Source organism: Columba livia, chromosome 7, assembly GCF_036013475.1.
Source record: "Columba livia isolate bColLiv1 breed racing homer chromosome 7, bColLiv1.pat.W.v2, whole genome shotgun sequence".
Lineage (NCBI taxonomy): Eukaryota > Metazoa > Chordata > Aves > Columbiformes > Columbidae > Columba > Columba livia.
The window spans coordinates 24,804,238-24,824,746 of NC_088608.1; the positions used below are offsets into that span (position 1 = coordinate 24,804,238).

The following is a 20,509-nucleotide window of genomic DNA, read 5'->3' on the forward strand; positions in this document are numbered from 1 at the left end:
GCCTTGAACTGAACAAAAAATACTAGAGAACAGAAAGGCAAGGGTTTTTTTCCCCAGTGAACAATATGTTAAGATTAGTTTCCTCTCTATTTCAAATGTATTTCAATGCTTTCCAGAGTAAAATCTGTTCATAGACCATTAAAAAATTAAAACAGGACTTCAAATAAATTAATTTTTCTTTTCTATTAGCAAAAGCAATTTGCAATGTGAGTAACTACTGAAAATTAAATCTGATCATTTCTGGATGTTTCATTTAATTTAATGGCTCTATGGCTGCAAAGTCTAAAAGCAGAAATCTAAAAATTATGAACTGTTTTACATTTCATGTTTTGCCTTTTTTAAAAAGGAACTTAAAGGTCTGTACTTATTTTTCCAGAGTATTAATACATTTTCGTACATCTAAAAGTCAGTCAGGTATCTCCAATAATCTTCTTTTGTATTTATCCTTGATTTCACAGATCATTCTAGTTCTACTCACATGTTGCTGCACTGCAGACAAGATATCCACTCCCTGGGTAATAAGCAGTTTATATAGCTGTCTGATATGTGCATGTTTCTCCTGAGCATTCACAAGGTACGCTTTAGCATGGTGTATATTTTCAGGGTTCTCACATACTTTAGGAATATCCAGTTCTCCTGATTTCAACAGACGTTCCAGCTGGAATATATTCAAATGAAAACCAGTGCGTATTTAAACTAACATGAAAGGAAGTTTATAATTAATTCCTGATTCATAATGTTTTACCCTAGACTTTGTGGACATGGGATTAAGTAATTAAATTTGGGTTCAGATGTGAATATTAAATTCTACAAATTTCCTGCACTTTTAAATAAAAAATTCTGGTTCTGATGAACAGGTAGGTTAATGTTGGAGTAGGGAGTGGGAGGAATGGGGGCAGAGAAAGACCAAAAGATACCAAACCCAAAAAGAGTTTAACTGCAACAGGAAAAAGGTACACTTTGAAAGATTATACTCACTTCTTTTTTAGTGTGATGGAATTTGACTGTCTTGTTGAAAATCTCATCATATGCTGTCATTGTGTCCTTTACCATTTGATGGAAATGAGTAAGCTCACTTATTGTCTCAGAATTCTCTTTCACAGGAAATCCTTTCTGACTTGGCAATTCTAATAACTTTGTAAGGTACTCAAGCTCAGCATCCAGTTGCTGTCAAAAAAAAAAAAGCAAAAGCAGTTACTCAAATTACAGAAATATATTTGCAAGATTTCCCTTACATTTGTTGAAATAACAACTTCACAATGGTAAATTGCCTTGGGGAAAAAATCAATGCCATGCTCTTTAGAACTCTCTCTCCACATACTGTACTTTTTGCTAGACATGAATCTCAAGTATCACCCAGAAACAGTTTTCGATCAAACTGACTTGTAGGTGAATGGCAGATTGAATTGCTAAAACTCAGAAACAATATTCAGAGGAGGTAGGAAGCTCAGTATGACAGACCTCAGCCTCTGACCAACTCTGCAGCATGAAGCTGATACTCTCCTTGTACTTCCACCACCCCAGTGCTTGTGTGTCACTTCAATATACAGCTAACACCACACAAGACATTCTCTGGATACAGAAAGTAAAACGTCTTCTCCTTTAACCTTATAAACACAGACAAAACCTTCCTTCTGGAAAAGTAATACAAGACATAAAACACTGTGATCTCAGACACTCTTTCTAGGGTCAACATGAATGTGAATTTTTACTGTATCAAAAAGAGCTTTGGATCCATTATGCATTTCTCTAGCTTGGTTTCTCACTTGATACTGTGGTTTCATTTGGTTAAGCTTTTTTTGTAGTTCCAAAACAATAAAAGGGTCACTTCCAAGGTCAATTGTTGCCACAAGCTGGAGTGCATCTTGAAGAATCTCTAATCCATGAGTAGTCTAAAAGATAAAATGGTTCAGTGTTTCTATTTGCATTAAATAATTTAAAAAATACATTTAAATTCAAATCCAAATTTGTAACAAGAACCTTCCCCGAGCCAGACACCCAAATGTCAGTAAAACCTCTGTCTCAAACCCTCTGAGTGACAAGTGTGATAGGAAATCTTTAAGACAGCATGCAAAAACAATTCAGACATTGAGATCAGAGGACCCACACACAGTGTTTTCTGTGATAAGAGATGTTGTGATTTAGTGATAAGTTGCACTAGACAAAAAGCAGCTACAAACCTCTCTTTCTGCTAGTGTCCTGACTAGTATTGCTTTTAAGGAACACTGCACACTGTCCCTTGCCAAGGAGCCTTCAATCCTCTTTCTTTATGAACATGATTTGACTTGAGTTTAGTAAATATCAGGGTACTGTTTAGTTTAGTAGTTCTTCACAACAAAACAGTGCTAAAAAAAAAAAACCCCAACAAACAAACAAACCCACAAAACCAACCAAAACACAACACACCAAACAAACATGAACGAAAAACAGAACAAAAACAAACAACACCCCCCCACACACACACAAAATAACCCCTAAAAGAACACCACAAAATCTAAAGCACTGCTGGTATAGAATATGCATTTGATTAAAACTTGAAATCTGAAGTGGGGACTTGTGTATATTTGAATAAGGGGAAAGAGATAAACAACATTTCATATTTCTTGATGATAATCTGAATGGCAGAACAGACTATGGAGAAGTATCTTAGTAACCACCTCTCTTTCTTAAATGGTACCTGTAATAGTTGATGAGAGAGTCACAGACAAACTAATAACAATCTAGAAATGTTTACCTTTCTTCCTTGGCTAATTTACTTACATTTTTCAGTTGTTCTTTAAAGATCTGGCACTGTTGCTTGACTGGTTTTACTTGAGTAATTTTAAAATTCCAGATTGCCCAAAGACTGGTCAGCTCTTTCTTTTCTTTACTCAGATTAGCAATGATATCTTCTGTTACTCGTACAGATTTTTCTGCTTTTAATACTAAGCTCTCATTTACCTGGCAAATAAACAGACTTTTTTTTTCACATATGTTTTTATAAAATACAATTAAACCCTCATAACATTAAAGTCTCAACAAAGCTTCATAAACAGCAACTATTCTAGTGTAACTTCTTTGAAAATTTCTGGTACTCTAGATGTCCTTAAACAAAATGTTCTCTTTGAAAACACACTATTCTCTTAGAAACACACAAATTCAACAGAATTTGTATACTGAAGATGTGGCTAATGATAAAATTTAAAACCTAGAACGGGTCACTAATGACTGAATGATTGCCATCTGATGGCTGTTTAATGTTTACACAGAATAAAGTAATTTCTGAATAGACAGAACTACCCAACATGGCCTTTTGGGAAATAGTAACTGGAAAGTGAAGTGGATGTAGAAAAGATCACTGCTTTGTGCTGATAACCAAAGCAGCACTGAAGCATGAGAGGAATAAGGTGTTCAGCATTTAAACATCTCATGTCTTTTTCCTCTTTTTAACAGAGGCTGTATCAGAAATAACAGAAAACTAGGTAATACTGTTTCTGTTTTTTCCAATTCAAAATTTTTCTTTTAAGAAAAGTTGTGTTCATAGGTTACCCATATGATCTGTATCTTCCAGATATTTAAAAGCTACTACATAATAACATAATGGGAACAGCATAGCAGAAAATAAGGTGGCAACACATTTCCAGGTCTTTAGAGAGACAATATCTGAAGATCTGTTAGGACTTTACGTGACTGGAGTGCACTTCACATTCACAAATATTCAGCTTACGGTTACACTGACTCTTTCATGTGTGCCTGGCTACATCCAGCTGAGACAGCACACACTTTAGCCCATGCAAACTTCTTGACCACTTTCCCTAAGTAGGTTTTTCCAGCTCCTCTTGCACGCTGCTGGGTGCTACCAACACCAGCTCCCCCTTCTCGCCCTGATGTACCCGCTCCCTAGTCTGTCCTATAAAAACAGAACGAACAGCTGTGTATCCAGGCTGTCTACATTAACAGGGATCACTTTAGAAGGAGTGACTGAGGGAATGATTGTACATCTCAAACGATCATCTCGTCAATGGATGCTGGAAGATTAGATAGGGATGCCTAGGCAGTGAAGTTGAACCCACGACAGAACATAGAGACACCAGGAAAGATTATCTGTAAGGAAGTAGCTCTAGCACCCATTTCTTTAGAACTTCAAACACTCAATCAGTAAAGACTGCCTCCTAGTGGAAGTAAAATAAACTCAATACTTGCATATAGACTACTTTCCCACATGAACAAAATGGGTATATGCACATATTGTATGCATGTACCGGATCATTTATTAAGGACTTTGTCATTGTTAATCACAAAACTTTTTGTATTACTTAAATGTCATTAGTACTCAAATAATACTTTCATATTTTAAGAGTATATAGTAGCATCAGTTCCTTTAAAACTGGCAATGGAGAAATCACAATCCAGTCACAGAACTAGAATTAGACCTCACCGCAGGCAAACATCAAATATTCAATAAGGTTTATCAGATGATACTCACCATATTTACTAAATTAAGAAAATTGCAACCCAGATTTTCAGTGAAAAATATCTTCTTTATAGCCTTTTGCCATTGTGTATTGGCTGACTGCATTGCAATTTTATTTTCAGCCTCCCTGTTTGTTTGTAGTGGTTCTGACTGATAGAATTCCTTCAGATTTTTAATGTCATCATTCACCTACAGAAAGACATAAAATAAGCATTAAAAAAAAACAGAAATCAAGCTGCTATAAATCAGAAGGCATACAGATATAACAAAAGTGAATAGCAGCTTCTGAATCTTTTCCGAGTTTTAAGATCTATCATCCTCCCTAAAATCTATACAAATACTAAATGACAAAAAAGTTTTAAATAACCTGTAAACTGGTCAATGACAAGAAGACAGGCAGCAGCAATTTGTTTTGTTTCTGTCACATATTACACAGATATTATATACCAGTGTATCAATGCAAGTATTTTCACAGATCTGTTTAATATGAAGTAACTGAAGTTATCTGATAGGTTCTATTCCACCCGCAATTTATTTCTAAATACAAAAGACCAACAATGTTGTAGAATCTCAAAACAAGCTTTACATGAAAAATAAAAATTAACTGCCTTGGGCATCATTAGCACTGCTACCAAAATTACGTTGGTATTGAATTGATTATGATTTCAGCCAGAGCTGGTTTATATTTAACTTCTAAAAACCTTCTGATGAATTAGCATTTCAGTTGAAGTAGTGCAAGACAGTGATGAATATCTATATATTATACAAATTATAATAGGATAAACATGTATAATCAACATACTATGTGAAATACTTTAAAATTATATTAAGTAAAATCAGTAAATTTAAGAGTCATGGTACACAAACATAAGCATTTTTATTATGTATGTAGTGAGAGAGCACATGTGTGCAGGATAAAAAGTAAAAATTCAATTCCTATAATGGTGACTTAAATCAGCAGAAAATCTGTACTATACTAGTCACTATGATGATGTAAGTTCGACGATCAGGGCTGCTTGCTCTGGTGGAACAGATCTCCTAAAGTAGAAAAGACCTTATGAAGACTTGCAGCGCTTCCATGGCACAGCATCTACAGGAGTTGTCTTAGCTACCTAAAACCACATTTTTCACTTGTAAGATTTTCACAGTCTAGTCTGAGAAAAAATACATAATCTATACCTCCACAGCTGACTTTAAAAAGGCCACATAAGTTTCTAGAATTTCTAGTTTTGAACTAATATTTTTTTCAATCTTTTTCAGTTCTTCATTCAGGAAGTCAGTTCTGCCAGAAAAAGTTGCCACTTGCTCAGGTTCAAACTCTTCCATATCTTTGATGATTCTCTCAGCTGCTTCCAGTTCATCTGAAGTGTCCTTTGAGGGTACAAGCATAGAACAATATGTATAATGACTGAAAAGAACTTGTGAATATTGATATCGCATTGTTAATTATCACTAGTATTGCTTTCTTATGTGTAATTCAATTACTTGAAGGCTATGGATGTGACTTAAAACCAGCCTCCTCTGTGCTGCAGAGCTGAGTGCTGCAGTGTGTTCAAAGCTTGGCTGCATTCCCAATGTGACTAATGGATATTTGATGGCAACTTCACAGCCTCCTGCAAAGTTTCTCCACCTGGGAACTACCTTTTTTTTTTTTTCTTTTTTTTTTTTTTTTTTTTCTGATTCATCCCTTTTATTTGGCATGATAAACCACAAGAAGAGTTTTCTGTGCCTCTGACTATCTAGACAATTTTTAAACTTGGTGCCTTAGGTAGGAGTAGCAATGCACCTTTGAAGAGTCTTCCTGTCAGAGGTTGATACTGGGATCTTGAGGTAGAAACAAAAAACATGGGACAGAGACAACAGGTAAAACCAATGATGTGAGGAGGACTGACTTGTGATATCTGTCGTTTTGTTGATTAACTACAGTTTTAAACTAAACTACAGGCCTATTTTCTTTCCAAGAACACATAAGAAACTCAGCTTCTCATCTTATTTAGAATTACATACAGCATGCATTTGTTTCTAAAAGTGTTTAACATTACTAAAGCTGCCATTTTTATTTCTTTTTACCTGTGTTTGTTTAGCCAATTCAAGGTGTTCATTCAGAACTCTTTCTGACTCAGACAAATATGAGCCGATGTCCACACCAACTGCAAGCACCTGCGTGACTTTTTTAATCCACTGCGATACCTTTATTTGAAAACATTATTTTTATAGTTAATTTATACAAGCAGACAGTACAAAAACAGTATAAAACATCACTTTGGATAGAAAAAAGTGAAATAACATTTGTCTGTTGGTGTTTAGATTAGGTACTTTGTACAATAAGAGAAATTCAGGAATGAAAATAAAAAGGAAGAAAATCCTACTATTTATCTTGAGAAAATTCTAACGGGTATGGTCAGAATTTGAGAAAACCAATTCCTGTTTGCTCTCTTTTTGTCAATAGTACTTTCCTTTATCTCAAGTATCCCAGGCTTGTTATTTCAATAAGGCACAACTCCATTTTAATCTAGATATTATAACCTTGGCAGAAATACTTATATTATGCCCTGCTGTTTTTTCAAAAAGTACATTTAAAGCTTTCCTGACAAGAGACGTATTTTTATGCAGATATTTGCACAACTCCATTTCATTGTCACTGCAAAACATTATATAGGCATGATGATAACAGAACAGATTATGAAGAGCAGAGGAAGCTGATACCAGCCATAGTACCTACAGTTATTATTAGGTATGTGAATTCACACATACCATATATTTTAAAAAGTGGCTGCTGATTGAGGTTCAAGCTTTATAAAATGAAGCTTGGGGCAGCTGAATTTAGCACCAGACTCATTGGGATACTTTGCATTAGCAAAAGGTTGGAATGAAAAGTGTTTTCTTGGTAGGAATATAACAAAAAGCACTGTTCACTGTAAAGAAAGATCATGTATTATGACTCGTATCTTCAAAATGTTCTCTAATGCAAGTCCGGGAACAAAGTGATTAGAACAAACTGTAGAATGAAATGATATGTCAAAATCGGAGTCTAAATTTTAAGTAAAAATTACCTTCATAATTGAAGTTTTAGCTTAAGACTCACAATATGCTGATGACACCACTTCTACAAGAACAATAGCAGCTGTCAGCAAGTCTTATTTTCAGCTAAACTCAACAATATTTTCACTGTGTTCTAATATCACAAGGTCTCTTCTACATAAATTGTATGCAAAGGGACCAATTTATGGCAAATTGTCTGCCTATTTGATTCAGAGTAGTTTGTTACAAACATCATGCCAATATGATAAAATATCAGATTACAAACTTAATTATTCAGTCATTTAATTTTATTTACTTTTTAATTTGAATTCACACATAGAACCTTATTTAGGAGTCATGTGCCCACTCCATCTCTGAGAAGTTATTAAAAATGTGTGCAGTACTAATGAACATTCAACAGCTTACAGAAGGCTATAATGTCCTTGATGCATCCGTATCTTAATGAATAAAGGGAATTCTTAAAGCAAACAGAATGTACTCTCCTTGAGCTTTACTGAAAATTTGCTGTGGTTCACAGTCACCACACTACTTAACCCCCAGTTTTGCCACACTTCTGTTTTTATCTTCAGCCAAATGAAACAGAAGACATAGAAATGGTATACGAAACCTGCATGCAGGTCACAGTCCCGATTGCTCACTTGTTTTCCAAAAGATCATAAAGGCTCATTATCTAAGTAAATCCATGCTTTATTGAAGATGGTAAAATGTTTTCATGGAAACAGCTGCATTTTTTCAGAACAGCTTCAGGTTCATTTATGCTGATAACAGCATTCAACATTCTAACTACAACTGTGTCCTCTCTAACAAAACAATATGTTCTTTGTTATTATTTGAAACTACTTTAAAATTCACATAGCTAAATTATGGAAATGCAAGGTACTGTTCATGAATATATTTAGAAGAAGGCGTTATGATGCACCTTATTTAGATGATCTTCAAGTGTGGCAGTCCATTGCTGTTTCTTCAAAGTAAGTTCTTTATAATCTGGATGCTGTCTGATGAATTGATCTACTTTTCTTTGAACATATTCCATCATTTTCTGAATTCCCGTCACCCAGGAACTAAAATGGAAAAGCAGAACTGTTGTTATTTCTCATTTTTGATCAACAATCAGGATGATAATGCTTAAAAACAAACAAAACCAAAACCAAACCACCAGCTTTTCTATTGATTTCTATAAATAACTTATGTATTTTAAACTGTGACCCTTAAAAGAAAAACAACCAAGAGAAATATTAAAATTAATCTAGACAAAATTGATAACGAGTAGAACACAGGAATGACATTTCCAAACAAATCATTTTTTACCAGTGTGTAAGTTAGGTTCATGTTCCAGAGATCTTGATTCACTGAGAAATAACTCATTTCATGAATTACTCTGACTTCTATCTAAAGACTAGAACCACTAATGGAACAGCCTAAAATGAGTGAAAATATATGGCATATCACTTCTACTTTAAAAAACAAAGAATGTTTTCTTTAGACGTTCAAATATTTCAGTTTCTACAGTAGCTGAGAAAAGAATATCACATACATCCTAAGATGCTGAGCTGCATCTGGAAGAGACGAGCCAGCAGGTTACTCCCCGCTGGTTAAGGGCTCGGAAAACTGCATCTGGAGGCTAGTTTGTCCAGTTTGGGTCCCCACAATGTACAGACAAGCTGAAGCAAACAGACCGGAGGCCACCAACATGGCAGGAGACCGGAGCACATGATGTACAAGGGGTGCTGCCAAAACTCTGTTCAGAGCAGAGGTGAAGAGGTGACCTAACTGCTGTCTTTCATTACCTATGAGGCAGTGGTGTCTTTCCAGAGGTGTATGGCAAAAAGGCAAGAGGCAATTGTCACAAGTAGCAGCAACAGAAATTTTGGCTGGATGTAAGGAAAACACATTTCACAAGGAGAATGCTTAAGCAGTAGAATGGGTTGCCCAGAGAACCTATGGAATCTCCATCCTTGGAAATATTAAAAATTTGGCCCTAAGCAACCTAATCTAACCGACAGGCTTTGACCAAGGGACTGAGCCAAATGACCTCCAGAGTTCCTTGCCAGTTGAAATTGTTCCATGATTGTATTCCTTGAGCACATGCGTAGGAATATAGTGTTCCACCTGCACAGAAGTTCTAGCACCAGTCATTCAAATATATGGCAAATCCATTACATTCAGGTTGTGAAGCCTGAAGGCAGCAGGGAGAAACTGATAAGTTAGAATATTCTGTGTTTGTTTTCTCAGAACAGACCTTAATTATGTTTATGATGCAAATAAACATTTAAACTATTTGATAGCCTGGGATTTTTCACTGTTCTTTAGAAACAGCAAAATACATTTCTAGTGAGATCGCTTATTGATATTGCTTTAAGTTTCACCTTCCTTCTCTAAATCACTGCTGCTTCAGGTGTAATACTTGGCTGTTTTCTAAATTACAATGTCTTCTAGGCAGAAATCTTACTTTATATATTTATTTATAGAATATCTTGAGCAGCACTTTGACACACAGGATATCTGCCTGTGGCATTCCCTCTTTTGATTGAATTTTACCAGAAATTACTGGTAGGGTTATTTTGACAAAATAATTCATTTTTTCTTTATGTGCACCAATGATATCTTACTCTCCAACTGCTGATTTAAACTGTTTAAACATTTTTTCAAAAACTCTTCACAAGGAAGAAAGAAAATTAATGACTTGTTATTTTAGGGATTCATTGTATCAAGGTCTTTGGCATTCCTAGCACTAATTAATGCTGTGCAGACATAATTTGAAACACAATACCTGCTTCTGTTGAGGTAATGTCTAGCAGAACATCAAATCCTAGAGAACAGCAGCATACATTCTGGCATTACAGCTGGTTTAGGAATCAAAGTTTCACTGAGGAAAAACCCTTTGCTTTCAATTTAATTAAAATATCAAGACATGCCGAAGCAGTAACAATAGCCGTAAAGCCAGCTAAGTGTGTTCCCAAAGCAATTTCTATTTTATTTCAAAAAGATCTAAGAGGATTACATTGGGAAGCAGGGAGTGTTATAGCCATTCATATTTTGATTTTCATTTACATACATTTAGTTTTCCAAAATGCTAACTAAACCATTTTTCTGAACACTGCCCTAACATCAACTCCACTGTTTGACACCACTCTTAAAAGTAGCATGTAGCATTCTTAAATGTTTTTGTTAAGGAGATTGCTTTGTGTAAATATCAACAGGTAAGTATGGCAGAAACTTTGAGTTTCAGGTCATTTAAATGCACACCTACCTACATTGACTCTAAATGCAGTCTCATTCTAACTAGTTTAGTTATAAAGCAACATGTAGATATGGAGAAATGCAGCAGATATGCAAAAATGGAGGGAATACCTGTGAGAATCTGCTTTTTTAACTAGAGTTTGTCCCTTTTGCAAGGTAGTCACTGTGCAAACTTTAATTGCTTCCTGTAATTCTTCAAACTTCATTGTCAAGCTAGGTAAATGCAAGCTTTCAGAATTAAATATTTTAAGGTAATTCTCAATACCTTCAATACCATCAAGTACCTGAAAAAAAAAAAAAAAAAGAAACAAAAAAAGCATTTGTTGTCAACTTTTCTGTTTAAAACGTGCAAGCATATTCTTTTACATAATCATATGCTTGATAGACACTTAATAGCTGACATTACTTCAGAAATGAAAAGCAATATTTTAATTTAGGGCTTGATATTGACTTTGCAGGACACAGAAGAACACAGGTATAATGCAACAGAAGTTAATATAAGGGCATGCAAAATCATTATTACTCTTCAAATTTTAAACTACTCAATATGTTCAGCTGAAGCAGAACCAAAATAACAAAAGTGATACAGCACATCAGCCCTCAAAGCTTTATTTATTTTGCTTTTACATGTTTTAAACATATCAAGTGTATATCCAACAAGTAAATTACAATTAAATACATTTTTATTTAAAAGATAGGCTTTGATTTTGCACATATGCAGCTTTGGTTTTGTTATGCCTATTCTGATTTCCTTTAGTGCAAGCAGAAGTTTCTTATACAGATTGTAGTGAACCTCAAAGATTTTGTTTCTGTAAATAGAGGCCATTCACATGAATGCTCAAGAACTGAGCAAAGTTTATTTATTTGGGGTAATTTGTTCTGTACACTACAGCTTTGAAATTGGTTCCATCTTTTTGAAACACCCTGTGTAATGAATTCCAGTCTTCAGGGCCATACTTAAGAATATTAAAGAGTCATAGGTAAGTTAGAAGTGTTCAAGAATGACTATGGATTTGTAAGCATTTCAGAAAGAGCTGACCACTCAGCCACTCTAAGTATTACTAGTTAGCATATACAACTAGGTAGGCAGCAAATGTAAGTACTTATTTTGAGTCTTGCTATAAAGCATTGTTACATTCATCAAAGAGCAACATGAGCAGAACGGCAACTGGACGGGAGACTATTTAGAAGAGAACCAGGATGGAGGAGGGGAATCGAATTATGTCTTCTCTGCAACTTTACTTCCTAAACATCTGAGTGCCTTGCGTGTTCATCAGTCTGCATCTTCAAGGGTGACAGGCAATGTTACTGAGTTGCATTGCCTGCATTCTCAGTGCTTTTGCTGCTTTGATCAATTAAGGCTGCTACCACAAGCAAAGACTTGTTTTCCTCATCCTCAATTTCAGTTGCAAGTAGGAAGCCTGATAACAGCAAGATATTATCTGGATTGACTTTTTCCACAGCAGCCACTGCCGTCACCAGTAGTTCTATACCTTTCCTATTCTGCTCAGAATAGCAATATCAGGCCTGAAACTCAGATTTTAAAAGGCTCAACCAATTCAACATTAAAAAATGCACACAAAGCCAGTCTTCTACTTTTACCTTAGAGTCTTAGACTCTTTTAAAGAATTAGCATGTGTGTATATATTTTATAGCATAAGCATATTATGGCATAGACAACAGAGTATGAGGAAAGCACCACATCTACATGCAACTGCAGTTACCAGAGCATAAATTATATTGTGCGGTTTTAGAAATTTTATCACTTGATCTATCAGCTGATAACACAAAAATACTTTGCAACTTATATATTCAGAAGTTAAAGACGCAGGACAGTTGTAATTTATGATCTAAATGCTTAACACTAATGACAGGGTGGGTATTTTTTTTTTTTTTTTTCATTTCTGCATGGAAGAATAGTAGGGAAAACAATAGTTATGCTAGCCAGACCTTACAAGCTGTAATTAAATGAACACCAACACACTGAAGATAACACAGGCGTAATTCCTATGAGCAGAAATAATACCCTTCTTTCCTGAGCCATTTTGACATTTTCTCCTATTAAAATAAAACCTTCGTAATAAATCCAAATGTCATTCAAAAAGATTCTTAATATTTTTCCCTACATCTCTTTTTTAATGGTTAACTTGACCATGCTTTCTGATTGGAATCCATTTTAAGTAATTCTAAAAAAGCAACAAAAATCATGCTATGCACTTTTCCCAGTCTGTTCAGTTTTGTGATTATGTATATGCACTTTAGTTATTTGATTTTGATTTAGTTTTATTTTAGTTCAGTCTGTCTTCCTCATCTACTTGTCATGGTTTTGAGATCATTTCAAGGAAGTAAAGGATATAATCCCTCCGTACATCCTCTGTTTCTCTACTGTCATCTGGCTCCATATAGTTATATTGCTTTCAAAGTCCCATGCCTGTTCAAAGATTGTTGTTGGAACTATCCTTGGAAAGTATCTGGTTTTAGAGCTTCTATACATTGTCTGCAGACAATATGCTTAAAGAAAATAGAAAAAGACCATTTGGTCTTTGGACATCTTAAAACACAACATTTTCTAATGAGTATTCTAACTGAAAGGTTTTGGAAGAAAGGTTTTTGTCATTAATAATACTTGAAATATGTGGCCTTGAAGAACAGGCTTGTTGTAAAATAGAATCAGAGAGATTTCACATTTTACGTTTGATTTTTAATGTTGAGTTCCTTCTTTTCAGTGAAAAATTTCCTATGTATCACCTTATTTTCAAAATCATCAGAGACTTAAAATTAAATGGGACACCTTCAGATAGCAGAGTCTAAGCACTTAGTATTTCCAAAAAGCACACAAACCCTTGTTTTCTTGAACTTCATTGTAACAGGCAGTTAGTCAGCACTGCTGGTTAAAGACTTAATGTTTCAAGAGCTTTGTGCCCCAAATCACAGCAACAAAACTGAGACGCCATTTTTTAAAAGACAGGTCTCTGATCTCATAGCACACACCTGGAAAAGGCTTGAGTAAGGTCTCTACTGACATCAAGGACTGATGAGATAGAGGGTTCTTTGTTTAAGCCTTCAGCTCTAACTCAAATTTCCTTTAACAGACTGTTGTGTATTAATACTAGAATGTAATAACAGAAATTACTTTTACTATATGGTAAACCAAACAAATTACTAAATTATTTCTTGCTTTAACTAAATAATATAATCCAGTTTGCAGTTATGAGAAATCTAATACAGCTGTGGCAAATTTTTCCAATCACTCATTTCTTCACTGTTTAAAACATATGGTCTATTAGTGGTTGGAATTTGGCAAAGTTTGACACTCGTCTGTGGATTTTGCTGTCTGTTGGATAGAAAAATCATATGCTATTAAAATTTCCTTGCCTGTATAAGTGCTTATAGATTGCTAGTCTGCATTACCTACGACTCTTACATAAATTACAAATATCATGAGCAGAAAAATACTAGCAAACAATCCACAGTACTCCACTGGAAGCTCTTCTGTTGATAAATATACCTGTTTGTTTTCCAGTTTTAAGGGTTAAAACAGATTTAGCTCTGAATCAGCTTGAAGTGGCTTGAGGATTTTGTATTACTCTTACCATCAACACGTGAAACAGCAGTAATTCAACCTTACAGAAGTCTGTTATAACACAGTTTCCACCTTTATTGACCCTTATTTGGTCTTTTCATAAAAATCTATTGTTAACCCGACACACATCAACATATTTGAACTAATGTTATTAAGCTCCCTCAATTCCTTATTAATCGACTCAGTGTTCAGCTGTTCCCATGAGTTTGCCCAACAATGATTTTAGGTTGAAAACTTTTAAATCAACTGTGCCATCCTCTTCCCACCTCACCATCCTAATATTTCAGGGGAAACTGGAAGTTTTCAAGATTTTACAGCACTACTTTGACTCTTTTCTCTCTCTCTCTCTCTCTCTCTCTCTCTATATATATATATATATATATATATATATATTTAGTGTATTTAAAATGCATTTGTCATTTTGCATAGAATTTGAGGTGAAAGGCAATATTAAAGGGTAAGCAGATTTGTAATTTTCCACTCCAAACAGTTTAGCAACCTGCATTTGCATATACCACATTTATCAGCCTTCAAGAGCACACTGACAGCTGTATTATTAGGTTATTATTACAGATTTGGCTTCTTACCAACCTTGGCAGCAGTATGAAAGAAGTCATTGGCCTCTTGTAGCAGGGCTTTCCTTTCTTCCATATGGAAACACACTTCTTGTTGCAACAGACAGATTTTCTGATTTGAAATCTTTAGATGTTCTTTTTCTGTATAGTCCTCTGAGAGCAAGATCTTAAGTGCCTCAGCTTCCAGTTGTTCCACAGTCAAAATCCATTCCTAACAGGAAAAATTCCATCTTAATCAACTACTCATAGAAAAGTAATATACCTTCCATTAGAGAACCCCTACCAAAAGCCTTCTCAGAGATATTTCAAGTTCAGCTCTTCCACAAACAAGCACCTGAAGGCCAAATGCTGCCCACTATATTTCCTTGTATGCTTGTAAAAAATACTGCTGTTTTAGAACATCCTGCAACAAAATTGCACCACCTCCCACGAAAACACTCAAAAATATCCACTTGTATTCCTTGAGGACTTGAACTGACACCTTCAGCTTCTCAGTGAAATAAAAAGAAAGTAATCTGGAGGTTTCTTTTTCTTTTCTTTTCTTTTCTTTTTTTTTTTTCCCATTTTATCTGTTACTGATAAACTGCTATAGCAAAATCTTTATTGACTTTCTTTGTTTGTTTTATTTTTCTTTCAAATTATAATGACAACCACCAACCACTTCTGAGATCTGGATGCAATAATCTTCAGCCTTTTAATTAAGTGAAACCCTGTACTGTATTATTTAATGCAAAATTCTCCTTCTATAAAATCCTGTCTCTGTCTCGTCCTAAGTAATATTCAGCAAGAACGAGGATTTTCAGGATAATTACAGTCTGCTGTGCTGTATTTTATCTTTTTTATCTGAAGAATTTATCTTGGGAAAAAACAGTAAGGAGGTCTCTCCATAGACAGAGCTTAATTGGCCTATTTATGAATAAGGTGTGGACCCCCAACCTCAATTGTATCAGCACCACAATATCACCATTTTCCATTACGTACAGCTGGAATGACTGGTACCAAAAGCATACCATGGCTAGATTCTAATAAAAATTTCACTTACATGTAAACAAATAGATGTAAATGAAAATTAGCAAACAACACTGCATTTGGGAGCTTTTAACTGGAACTAATAAAAATTAAACAAAAAAAAGGCAAAGAAAGTACAGTTGAATACATGCATCCTCATGTTGTTATTACATACTATTTTTATAATAATTAAAAGTAATATTTTATGCAAGAATGATAAATGCATAATTTCATGTAACAGAAATATAAATTGTTTATAGCTAGCTTAGAAGCAGATACAGAAAACCCAAAAAGTTCTGAATTGTTTCAGTGTATCACAATGTGTATTATAATTACAGTATGCAATGCTAATTATAAGAAAATTACTCAACTTGCAGTTAAACAATTTCCTATAAGAGGATTTCACTGTAACCATGTCCATAAATCTGTTCGGTACAAGGTGCCCAATAGCAGCTTTTAAGTGATCTTAAAACAGAGGTTAAACTTTGCCTCATTTATAGTGAGGAAAGCTTCTTCTCGAACCTTTCACACAAGTTCAAAAAAACAGTTTATTGTAATACTTTATCGTTTAAAATAATCCATGAACATTACAACCTTGCGCAATCTCTGATGGTATTAAATGTAGTTAGAGTCATTTGCTATCCTATTTGATCATTACTCAAATTTGGTTCAATTTTTTATAAAATAGCTAGTGACAATTTCTTTTTCATCTTTCTACTCATAATGGAATGTTTCTACACATAAAAGCCTATACTTTCCCTCAACAGGACACAGAAATGCAGTGGAAAAATCTTTGTCAGTTTTTTCTGTACTTCAGCCTTCTACATGTTAAATTTGTAACAATCTGTCAGTCAGGACTAAAATATTTGTTACGCATTTTCCCTGAGAGAAACACAAAGCCTACCTTGACTTTTCAATAATTGCTTGTGCATTCCTCTGACCTATTAAAGACACATTGCTCTGTATATACTTATACTCAATGTGTCTCCTTAGCTCATGTCACTGTTCTTACTTTTCCTCACAGTAGTGAGTCTGTTAAACACTTGCTTTCACTCTTCCATTTGGCAAGGAGGATGAGCTCTTTCTAGGTTCCTTGATCAATCAGGTATTTTTCAAGAGTGTTAAAACTGATGAAGTAAAATTATTCTGGCTTTAAGTAAAAGTCTTGAACAAATACCTACAACTTTATCTTGTTATTAAAGAAGATCGGGTGAAAAAAGCAGGTAAATACAATATTCTCGATCCTTATGTTAACGGCAACAAATACAGCAATTAATACTATTGATAGTGACATTTAATTTGGTCATCAAAAACCATCCTGAAACCTCATTAGAGCATGTTATTGCCTAGCATGGCTACTCCAGACCCAACAAGCATGCAGAACTAGAAGACAGAAAACTACTCTCCATTTTGTTACTAAATCCTTATTAAAAGGAGGACTGATTCCAGCATTGCTCAGTCCCTAAACATGGCAGAAACTAGATAAAATACAAATAATTTAGAATACCACTTTTCTTAATCTCTAAAGTTATTTGGCCACAAAGTGGTGCTAGCAGTTTGTTTTTACCACGCCATGAGCCTCTGATACACATAGAAATGTAACAGCAAGTAGTTAATCGGTGCCAGCAGACCTGCTCATTGAAACGTGTTTTCCTAAATCTGCCTTTTTTCTGCTCTCAAATCTTGGGAGAGGTGAGGCAGGGCAGGAGGAGCCGGGCAGGGGGAAGGGGGTGAATCACTTTAGTATTTGGGAGGGTTAAGGTTTTTTTTTTTCAATTACGAATGCTTGGTTTCACCTCTCAGCAAGGTGAGGTTCAAGGTAAGATAACAACTTGAGAATATAAACATTCTCCTTTCTTCTCTCAGCTCAGTAATATAAACAGGGTTTTAAGTCTGTAAATCCTTCTCAGGCGAGCCTCTGAACAATTTAAGCAAAGATAACAAGCTCATTTCAAGGTTGTTCTGTATTTCAGTGCATTCAAACCATACATGTAAAAACACTGCTCTGTGCAGTGATGACACCTCATATTAAACTCCTAGCAAATACTGACTGGAATACACATTTGATTGCTATATTTTATCTAAATTTTAAAATCAAGATGCCAGACTCCTCCTTTATTCTGGTCTCGACGTCTGCAGTTCAGTGCAGTAAAAACTAATGCACAAAGCCACATAACTCAGCTTTCTGAAATACATTTTCAGTATATAGTTTAATGTGTTCACTATTTCCGCAAATCACAAGAATAATGAACATATTCAGTAGCATCCACTTCAAGAATTTCATTTCCCCTTCCTAGTAAGAACAGCAGAAGGCTAAAGGTAATATTTTTCTACATCATAATTCATGTGGATGCATAACAAAAATTAATGCTAAACACTTTTAAATGGCCCTAAGGAAAAAGTCAGATTATATGAATTAAAAATTCCATAATGTATGGGAGAAGAATTGTTAGGTGAAACTAATAATCAGTGTTTTCATTGTCGGTTAGTTTCTGGATGCTCAACCATGAAATGAATTGATTATTATACAAAATGAAAATGCATATTTTTCTCCTTCCCTCAACTTACAGTATTATTTCTAATTCAGACAACAAATTACAAGAATAGCCTTCCAATAAGAAATCTGAAGAAGGTTAATGATCATTTGGCTAAGTTTAAAATTTAGTAATACTTTAAAGACACCTCAAATAGTTTTGTGGGCCCCTGTTTCTCAGGAAACATCTCACAGCTTACTCATTTACTGCTTATCTTCTGCTTTTTGTGTGCCAAAGGTCTGATCAGGCTTTGCAGCAGAATTTGGCTTTTCATACTCATTTCCCCTAAATGAAGAAAAAGTGTTTTCTGACATGCTGCTTGGAGAAGCATAAGAAATGCTATGGCATTCTGCTTACATGACAATCCTGAAGCTGTTAACTGTAAATTATGCAAACAGGCAAACCTGTGACATTTACTACAAAGCTTACAAAGAAACAGAACTGTGAAAAACCTGCAAGTTGCTATGAATACAAAAACCTTTTAAAAGGCATTTTTTTCTATTGGAATAGTTTTAGGATGAAAAAAAAAAAGCCTACTTGGTCACCTGAGTTATCCAAATACAATTTCTTGAAAATCATACAGTGTGGAATGATCCTGACCCAGCAACAGCACTTACCTGATGACAGCATGTTTGAAGTATCTAAAGAAGTTCTAAATATACACAATTTACCTTTTTTTTTTTTTTTTTTAATATACCAACATTTTCTTTAATCCCATCTTGCTTTTATGAGTGAGGGTAACTGAATTATTTTCTGGAAAAAATGGTATTCACAATTAAAATAATATTTTCAATCACTTTTATTCCAAATAAATAAGTGGGCAAATACCACTTTCAATCATGTACACAGTTCAGTGAAAATCAATTATGGTAAAAGTGGTTGGCTTTTTATCCTTTATGAACATTAAAACTTGGTAATATACTAATAAAATTTCCTTATTTTTTGGAACATGGTTTAATATATGAACTACCAGTCTGGAACTTGACCACTAAACTGAATAAACATCTGAACAACATCAGAGATTACTCTTCTTTTACTGTATCAACAGCTTTTACATTTTTAAAAGAGAAAAACACTGAGAAACATGAAGGCTTGCATTAAAAGAAGTAAAATGAAGAAAAAAACCATTTAGACATACAGAAAAATATGTCTTATGTATTACTAAATTTCTGAGTTCATGTTTTGCTACTCATTCTTAAAGTTTCTTCACCAATGAATAATCGTATTTCTTACTTTCACTTTGACTTCCATTTCTTCAAGCTCTTGAAGTAACTCTTCGTTTTCCAATAGAGATGAGCCTAAGTTCTGCTTGTGAAAATAATCCCTGATGTTTTTCTTGTACCAAGAGGTTACCTAAATAAATAACAAAAAGTAATTCAGTCAGTGAAAAATTTTAGAAGCAACTTTCCATTTTTAATATAGGTACAACAGTTTCATCTACAAAAGAAGCCCTAATTTTTATTCCTTAAACTTTTCATACCTAATGTTCATGCTTTTTTTCACATATTTACATTTGTATTATTTAAATATTAATAAATGCAGAAGGAAGAATTGTGTTGGAATATGTGTAACAAAATAGAAGAAAAGGTATTCATGAAGTATGACCAAATTATAAATTAACACAGTAAAAGAAAAATCATATTATAGTCACAGATAGAATAAAACTATGTTTTCTAACATGATCAAGATATTGCATTTTTTCCCCTAGAATCACATTAACTCAAAGATATTCCTTTGAGTACAGTCACAGACTATAAATCCGAGAACTTTTGCAAGAATACAACAGCAAAAAAAAAAAAAAAAAAAAAAAAAAAAAAACCCAAAACACCACCACACCATGACACAAATATGACTTCCACATGACTGCCAAATATTTATGCCTCATGATGAGGACAAGTAGAATTCCCCAGTAAATTTTATGAAATCTTGACATTTAACATCTCAGGCAATATGATTTTTTTTAAAAAAAAGAAGGGTGCTTGTCTCCAAAAGACACCACAGATACAAATATATATCCCTTACTCTTCAACAGCAAGCTATTTCTGAAATATTTCCATTTTGAATGTTCCTCCAT

At 34.3% G+C, this 20,509-nt stretch overlaps 1 protein-coding gene across 9 annotated transcripts in view; it reads right to left on the reverse strand.

The window, feature by feature from the left end:
• CCDC141 (coiled-coil domain containing 141) overlaps positions 1–20,509 on the reverse strand; it is a 79,315-nt gene that overhangs the window by 29,343 nt on the left and 29,463 nt on the right. For all 9 annotated transcript variants that reach the window (XR_002415368.2, XR_002415367.2, XR_010473689.1 and 6 more), the window contains 11 exons: positions 19,669–19,788; positions 14,910–15,104; positions 10,847–11,019; positions 8,415–8,556; positions 6,524–6,643; positions 5,633–5,824; positions 4,466–4,642; positions 2,761–2,940; positions 1,767–1,892; positions 979–1,167; positions 479–658 (listed from right to left, as the gene is read on the reverse strand). Coding sequence is in view for 6 of the 9 variants with exons in the window: in XM_065068863.1 (XP_064924935.1) it covers positions 479–658; positions 979–1,167; positions 1,767–1,892; positions 2,761–2,940; positions 4,466–4,642; positions 5,633–5,824; positions 6,524–6,643; positions 8,415–8,556; positions 10,847–11,019; positions 14,910–15,104; positions 19,669–19,788 (1,794 nt within the window). In the remaining 3 variants the exon portion in view is untranslated. The remainder of the gene's footprint in view (positions 1–478; positions 659–978; positions 1,168–1,766; positions 1,893–2,760; positions 2,941–4,465; positions 4,643–5,632; positions 5,825–6,523; positions 6,644–8,414; positions 8,557–10,846; positions 11,020–14,909; positions 15,105–19,668; positions 19,789–20,509) is intronic.